This window comes from Henckelia pumila, chromosome 4 (genome assembly GCF_033568475.1).
Source record: "Henckelia pumila isolate YLH828 chromosome 4, ASM3356847v2, whole genome shotgun sequence".
Classification (NCBI taxonomy): domain Eukaryota; kingdom Viridiplantae; phylum Streptophyta; class Magnoliopsida; order Lamiales; family Gesneriaceae; genus Henckelia; species Henckelia pumila.
In genome coordinates, this window is record NC_133123.1 from 66,947,121 (window position 1) to 66,956,289 (window position 9,169).

Consider the following 9,169-nt stretch of genomic DNA (forward strand, 5'->3'; position numbering starts at 1 on the left):
AATGTTCAAAAACTTTATAATGTCATTAAATAATAAACTAAAATGTTATAAATAATCACTTAAATAATATTTTGTTATTTTATCTGCAAAAAAATCAATTATTATATATATATATATATATATATATATATATATATTTCACAAAAACATTAATTATTTGACAATATACGAAACTCAAGAAAATGAATGCACCAATTGAAGAAATTTTTTACACTATATCTAATCATGTTCACGAATAAAAAAAATATCACAAACATTCCTAAAAAACACCAAAAAAATTAGAAAAAATAAAAATAGCATATAAGTCTATGAAATCCAAGAATCAATAATGAAAGAGAGTGAGTGAAAGTTTTGAAACCCTAGAGTCGTCCTCCATTAATTATCATGCGATATGATTGGAACTTTAGATTTGGAGAGAAAAATGATTGATGAAGAGGACAAATATGCGGTAATACTTTTTTTTTTTTGGGAAAAATCATGAAATTTTAAAAAAATTTATGACACACACACTAATAATAGTTTATGATTTTTTTGGGGATCTCTTTTGGACCTGGGCCTGAGGCGGTGGACTCACTCGTATCATGTCAGGTCCGGGCCTGTTTGATTATATAAGCATGTTTTTGAGTTGATAGAAATGATATATCTAAGACGATGTGAAAAAATACCATCGTTTGAGCATATTTTTCATTTTTGGATAATTTTCAAAAATTACCGGAGTTAAGGGATGTTGGAATTTCGAAAATTGGTGATGATTTGATGATGATATTGAGTTGGAAATGTAATGATATTGATGTTGAGAATTTTTGGAAATGCTGGTTTTTAGGCGTTATGCCGTCAGTTCGACTTTGAACGAGTTTATTGAATATTGTGTTGAACCAAGAATTTGAGAAATGAAATGAGTTGAGAATGTGAAATGATGAAATTATGTTATCCATTTCATATTTGAATTGGAATTTATCGAATTCGAGTTGCAAGAATTCAAGTTGTTGAAAGTTCGATCAAGGTTTGGTTTGATTATTGCCTTGAAAATGTCGAGTTTTGATCAAATGAAATTTGATATGAGTTTGTCGTAATGTTGTAGCTATACAAAGAGTTGAGCCTTTCCAAATTTGGGAAGTTAAGGTATGAACTGACGAGAAAATAATGAGATTGATCCTCGAGATAAGTTGATTTCTCGTTCCCTTGAAAAAACACACACTTTACTTGTTACATGTTATTGCTTGATTTATTCGATTAACGTGATTTAAATGACATGAGTTGTTTTGATGATTTTTCGATGATTATCGGTGTACTTTTATGCGATTTACATGAACAAATGATTTGGATATTCATATGAGTTGGGATGATTTTGAATTGAATAATAGCGAGGGCAAGCGATTTGATATATGTAGATTAAATCATCTCATTCGTATTGAGCTTGATTTATTTCAGTGTTGAATACCATCAATAACGAGTTACAACATTAATGATGAATTGAAATACCATCAATGGCGAGTTACAACATTGATGGTGAATTGAATAAAATCGATGGCGAGTTACAACATCGATGCGATGACGAGTTACAACATCGGTGCCAAGGTCGGAGATAAACCTTGATGCCGGGGTCAGATACGAACCTCGATGATTTGATATCCGTCGTTTGGAAGCCAACATATTCTTGAGCATACATTTCACGAAAGCATCACACATTTTGGAAAATAGTATCAACTGAGTTTTATCGATTATGAAATGAATTGAGTTATGATATTGTTTAATATGCTTCCGTTGTTCATACTAAGTTTTATACTTACCAGTTTTCCGGTTGTTGCTTTGTCTTGTATGTGTGTATTGCAACAAGTAATCTAGGGTCGAGCGTTAGAGGACCTAAAGAGCATATGAGATTGAGAGTAGAAGTAGATCTCGAGTTTATCTTGCAAGTCGTTTGAACTTATTTTGAATAAATATCGAAAAAATTGTAATTTTCAAATTTGTTGCATTTCTTCCTCGTTTTGATGTCTTTCAAACTCCTTTTTATTGTAGAATTTGATTATTGTATCGAGATGGCACCATTCCAAGTTTTCGAGCAAGAAATAGAATTTTTTTTTGAATCCGGTTTGGTTACTTGTCGAGTTATAGATCGAACCCGGGGTCTCCACATTAGGTGCTCTCATACCACCTAATGTGGAGAACCCGGGTTCGATATATAACTCAACAAGCAACCAAACCGAATTCCCAAAAAAAATTTCAGCAACATGAGGTGCAAATCGTAGAAAGCTTGAGGACTTAGAAACATAGTCCTCAATATTTAGATTACCTTGTCTCAAATTGACAAATTCTGCTCTTTTGACCTTCTTGTAAGACGTAGGAAAGAACTGCTAGTAAAATTCGGTCTTAAACACATTCCAAGTAATGACAGTACCTTGATTTTCCAAAGATTTCTTAGTCATAACCCACCAACTTTTAGCTACATCAAGGAGTTGATGTATAATCAATCGAATCCTGCGATCATCGGAGTAATCCAAGGACTCAAATAATTGCTCTATGTCTTCGAGCCAACTCTCACATTCAATGGCATTCTCTGTTCCTTTAAAAGTTGGGGGGTTTAAAAGACTGAAATATTTTCAACAACACCTCCATCGGTGTAGGAGTAGTCTCCATGGGCTCAACGACAACAATGCCCTGATCAGTATGAGGTCTTTTTATTTTTTTTTTTAAATGTGCAGCTCCCCCGCGCTGATCGGCAGACGCGGCAACTGCGCATGGGGCGGCGCGGCTGCGCTGCTCTGACGACCCTTCTTTATATTTTTTATTTCTTGTTCGAAAACTCAGAATGGTGCCATCTCGATACAATAATCAATTTCTACAATAAAAAGGAGTTTAAACGACATCAAAACGAGGAAAAAATGCAACAAATAAAATTTGTTCGATATTTATTCAAAATAAGTTCAAACGACTTACAAGCTAAACTCGAGCTCCACTTCTACTCTCAATCCCATATGCTCTCAAGGTCCTCTAACGCTCGACCCTGGATTACCTGTTGCAATGCACACATACAAGACAAAGCAATAGCCAGAAAATCGTTAAGTACAAAGACTTATTATGAATAGGGATGGCAATAAGGCGGGTCTAGACCCTCCAAAGCGGGTCCATAAGCGGGTCCGGAGCGGGTCTCGCGTTTGGCAAAACCCGCCCCGGACCCGCCTCGCCAAAGTATTATATATATATAAATTTAAAATATTTATGTATATATATAAATATAAAATATATATGTAATATTAATAATATATAATTATATTATTATACTAAATAATTAATATTTTATCCATAATTTGAATTTGTAATATTATTGGATTGAAATGAATTTATTTTATTATGATATGTTTAGTATAAAAATAAATCATTATAATATTTTTTAGCTAATAAATATTAATTAATTACAAGTTAATAAATTTAAACTTTTGAGAATAATTTCTTTTTTGTCTTAAATATTAAAAATCTATATTTGAAATTAAATTTAATGATATTTGTTAATTTTTAAACTTTTTATTTATTTATTTTAATAAATTTAAAATTATTTAATTTATGACGGGTCCAACGGGTCTAACCCGGATTGGACCCGCCGGGTTCGCGGGGCGGGGCGGGTCCCGGTTTTAGCCAAAACCGTCCCGTTGCCATCCCTAATTATGAACGAGGAAGCATATAATCATCAAATATCCCAATTCAAATGCATTTCAAAATCGATAAAAACTCAATCGATGTTTTATCAAAATAGTTAATGCTTTCATGAAATGCATGCTCAAGAATATGCTGGCTTGCAAACAACGTGCATCAATCATCGAGGTTCGCATCCGACACCGGCATCGAGATTCGTATCCGATCTCGATAGCGATGTTGTAACTTGTTATCGCATCGATGTTGTGACTCGCCATCGATTAATATTCAATTCACCATCAATGTTGTAACTCGTCATTGATGATATTTCAATTCGTCATCAATGTTGTAACTCGTCATTGATGGTATTTCAATACTGAAATGAATTAGACTCAATATGAATGAGATGATACAATGTACATCTATCAAAATAGATTTCCCTCGCTATTATTCATTTCAAAATCATCCAAACTCATATGCATATCCAAATCATTTGATTCATGTAAATGACATAAAAGTAAACCGATAATCATTGAGAAATCATCAAAAAAAATCATGTCATTTAAATCATGTGAATCAAATAAATCAAGCAATAATACATAAACAAGTAAAGTGTGTGATTTTTCAAGGGGTTCAAGAAATCAACTCATCTCGAGGTTCAATCCCATTCTTTCCTCGTCAATTCATACCTTAATTCTCGATTCCGGAATAGCTCAATCCACCAAGATTGATCGAATTCTCAACAACTTGAATTCCTGCAACTCGAATTCAAAAATATCCAATTCAAATGTAGAAACGTAGCTCTCGATGCAAGGATTCCGAATACATAATTATCTTTGAAATCTACCGATCGGATGATGCGGATCGAAGCTTGCAAGATGATGAAAATGGTGGTTTGAATCTTTCTGCTTTCTTTTCCTCCTTCACGTGAAGATGGAAGAAATGGGAGTCAATCATCCCATTAATCATGTTAATTGATTGGTCCCATTTGATTTTGCAGTTTAGTCCCTGCTCAAGTTTTCAAAATTCAATTAAATCCCTTAATTTTTGAAACTCGGAATTTAAATCCAAAATTCCGTAAATTCTCAAATTAAATTTTTTTGGGGCATTACAATTTCTCCCCTCTAATGAAAAATTTCGTCCTCGAAATCTCATTTACATCTCAACACTTGCAAAACAGATTGAATTAAAATTGAAACAAATTCCAAACAAAAAGCTCAGGATATCTCTGTATCATATCCTTCTCTAGCTCCCAAGTTGTTTCTTCAACACCGTGTCTACTCCACTGTACTTTAACCAACTGAATCGACTTTTTTCTGAGTTGTTTATCTTCTATGTCTAGAATCTGAATCGGTCGTTCAAAATAGCTCAAAGTCTCATCCAGTTCTGCCTCATCTGGATGAAGTACATGGTAAGGATTTGACTGCTACTTCCTCAACATATACACGTGTAATACATCATGTATACCTGATAGAGATGGTGGGAGAGCTAATCTGTATGCTAGATCACCAACTCTGTCTAGAATCTCATACGGCCCAATATACGTCGGTGATAACTTACCTCTCTTTTCGAAACGGACTGTACCCCGGAAAGGAGATATTTTCAAGAACACACAGACACCTTGCTCAAACTTAGAGGTCTTAGTATCACATTAGCATATTTGGTCTGTCTGTCTTGCGCTGCTTTCATTCTAGACTAAATCAACTTTACTTTATCTGCCATCTCTCTAATCATATCTGGCCCAGTCACTGGTGCTTCTGAAAGATCATCCCAAAACAATGAAGATCTGCACTTCCTACCATATAACACTTCAAAAGAAGTCATCTAAATGATTGCTTGATAGCTGTTATAGTAGGAAAACTGGACAAGTGGCAAAGAATCTTGCCAGCTAGCACCAAAATCAAGCACAACAACACTTAACATATCCTCTAGTATCTGGATAGTCCGCTCTGACATTCCGTCTGTCTGAGAATGGTATGCCGTACTCAAGTGCAAACGAGTACCAAGAGCTTCCAGCAACTATGCCAAAAGTGAGAAGTGAATCTAGGATCTCGATCTGACACAATAGATTTCGGCACACCGTGCAATCTCACGACATCTCTGATGTAAATACTTGTCATCTGATCATGTCGGTATGTCATATGATAAGGAATAAAAAAAGCAGACTTAGTCAGTCTGTCAACAACTACCCAGATTGCATCGTATCCTCTCGAGGATCTCGGTAGTTTCGTGACAAAATCCATAGTAATGTGATCCGATTTCTGCTCTGAAACTGCTAAACTGTGAAATATACCACCTGGTAGCTTTCTCTCTTCTTTCACTTGTTGACATTTTGACATTTGGACACAAATTCTGTCACATCTGCTTTTATCTTCTTCCACCAGAACTGTTTTCTCAAATCATTATACATTTTCTTCCACCTGGATGGATATTAAACTTGCTGCAATGTGCCTCTCTCAGACTCTGTTGTCTCAACTCTGAAACATCGGGCACAACAATATGTTTGTTGACAAACAGAATCCATCCACACTGACCTGGTACTCTGACTCATGTCCAGATCTTACTTTCTCTATAGAATTCTGAATGCCTTGATCGGATATCTGTGTTTTTTTAATCATCACAAACAACTCCGGATCAGCTTGGATCAAAAAAATTCTGATCGGTTGCATATCTGTCTCAAAATCCAAGTCAGAATCACAACAATCCTCAATCAATTTAGACACACCCATTGTAGACAAGAAAAAATCGCACACATTTCTACTCAGGGCATCGGAAGCTGAGTTAGAATTTCCCAGGTAATACTTAATCTCACAGTCAAAGTCTTTCAACAAGTCTAACCAACGCCTCTTTCTCATGTTTAATTCAGCCTGAGAAAACAGATACTTCAAACTTTTATGATAAAAAATATCTCAAAGGTCTCACCGTACAAATAATGACGTCAAATCTTTAGAGCAAAGACAATGGCTGCAAGCTCAAGATCGTGTACGGATATTGGGTCTCATGTGGCTTCAACTTTCTCGATGGATTGGCTATCACATGGCCTCTCTGCATAAGCACACAACTCAAACCTCTGTGAGACGCATCAAAATAAATAGTAAAACCACCTGTACCTGATGGAATATCCAATACAGGTGCACTGGTCAATCTCTTCTTTAACTCAACAAAGCTAGTCTCACATGCATCTGTCCAAACATAAAAAGTATTCTTCTGGGTTAATTGGGTAATCGGTCTCGCAATACTAAAGAACCCTTCAATAAATCTGTGATAATAACCTACTAAACCCATAAAACTGTGTATCTCAGGAACAGAAGTAGGTCTAGACCAGTTAATCACTGCCTCAACCTTGCTGGGATCGACTACAATTTCGTCTCCTGAAATAACATGGCCATGAAATACAACTCTGTCCAGCCAAAACTCGCATTTGGACAGCTTGACTACAATTGCTCTGTTCTCAAAATTTGTAAAATAATTCTCAAGTGATCGGCATGTTCAATCTCATTCTTCGAATAAATCAGGATATCATCAATAAATATCACAACACACTCATCGATATATCTTTGAAAAATTCTGTTCATTAAATTCATGAACACAGCAAGAGTATTCGTCACTCCAAATGGCATAACCAGGATTTCAAAATGGCCATACCTGGTTCTAAATGCGGTGTTAGGCACATCTGTCTCTCTGAACCTTAATTGATGATATCCAGATCGTAGATCGATCTTCGAATAGACAGAAGAATCCTGCAATTGGTCAAACAAATCGTCTATTTGAGGCAAATGATACTTATTCTTTATTGTGGCTTTATTCAATTGTCAATAGTCGATACACAATATCATCGAACCATCCTTCTTTCTTAAAAATAATACCGAAGCACCCCAAGGTGACACGCTCAGTCTAATGTATCCTTTGGCTAATAAATCCTCAAGCTGCTCTTTAAGTTCTTTTAGTTCAAGTGGTGCCATTATATAAAGAGCTTTCGAAATAGGCAACGTACCAGACACAAACTCAATACTAAACTCTGAGGAAAACCCAGAATTTTCTCTGGAAAAACATCTACAAATTCTTTAGCAACTGGAAAATTTGCCAACTCTGGGCTAGATCTCAACACATCCACTACATAGATTAGAAATCCTTCAATGCCCCTTTGCAGTAAATGTGTCATAGAAAATATAGAGATCAAAGGGATCTTAGCTCTAGAACCATTACCATAAAATTTCCAGTATTTATCCATTTTTGGTCTAAACATGACCACTTTATGGAAAAAATCCACTGTTGCCCTGTACTTGGTTAGCACATCAATACCAATAATGCAATCAAAATCAGATAAACCAAGTACTATGCAATCAAGCTCAATCACATTTCCTTCAAACTGTAGCTTACATTCTCTGACCAAACTCACTGATATCTTCCCTTTACCCAAAGGAGAAGAAATAAAAAATACAGATGGAAATGGCTCAACAGGCAAATAATGCAATGAAACAAATTTCTCAGCAATAAATGTATGTGATGCACCTGTATCAATCAACACATAAGCAAGATAACCAGAAATAACACAGTTACCTACAATCACATTATCTGGTGCAGCCTGAGCCTGAGCCTGATCCTCTGCGAGTGCATAAACTCTTACTTGGTGTCTAGGAGGTTGACCGATACTTTGGCTTCTTCCTTGTCTGTTCTGATCTGATCTATTCGAAGACTGAAAAAAATGCACTGAAGTGGCTTTCCTGTCAGAGTGAGATGTAGGCCTCAAAGAACCACCATATAGAGTCTCAGAACTACATGAAGGACATACCATGGCATAATGTCCCGGCTGATTGCACAATCTACAATTGCCTGGAACTCCCTTGCAGTCATCACTAGAATGTTTTTCCCCTACACTTGTTACATGTAGTAGCCCGTGCCCTAATTGAGTAATTAAAGGATTAATGCTAATTAATTGAATTGAGCATCGGACGGATCGGAAGCTCCGAAGGGACGATCGGAAGCTCCGATAAGGATCGGAGGCACCGATGATATTACGTCATCCATGACGTGTGGCTGGATCGGAAGCTCCGATCAGGATCGGACGTTCCGATCACCCCTATCCGGAGTCGTCAAGTGATATTTTGACACGTGGCAGATCAGGATCTTCGGAAGCTCCGATGGCAGGATCGGATGTTCCGATCGAGGTTCGGACGTTCCGATCAAGGATCGGAAGTTCCGATCGTTGTCTATAAATAGAAGGCCGAGACTTCACTTTCATTTGCCAATTCCGAGTTCTCCTTTCCTTTCTAGTCCTTTTGGAGCTGTTCTAGTCTTCTTAGGCTTGGTCCGGAGGTCGGAGAGGCGTTCGGTAGTCGTAGCGGAGTTGTGCCCAAGTTCTGGAGGCATCGACATCAAAGGGCTAACGACGGACGAAGGTATAGCTTTTGCTCCCTATAAATATTTAGGAGTATGCAATAGCTTAGTTAAGGCTTTTAGAGCACTTTAATGATAGTAGTATCATTTGGCAGTGTAGAGCAGACTATAGGCGTGGACCTAGAGTTGGTAGAGCTTGCAC

At 36.5% G+C, this 9,169-nt stretch overlaps 1 protein-coding gene across 1 annotated transcript; it reads right to left on the reverse strand.

The window, feature by feature from the left end:
- Positions 1-6,576: 6,576 nt before the first annotated feature.
- On the reverse strand, positions 6,577-8,425 carry LOC140861124 (uncharacterized). The gene is made up of 3 exons (XM_073264134.1): positions 7,625-8,425; positions 7,276-7,370; positions 6,577-7,030 (listed from the first exon to the last, which is right to left on the reverse strand). The coding sequence occupies exons 1-3, from the start codon at positions 8,423-8,425 to the stop codon at positions 6,577-6,579; spliced, it is 1,350 nt and encodes a 449-aa protein (XP_073120235.1).
- Positions 8,426-9,169: the final 744 nt, after the last annotated feature.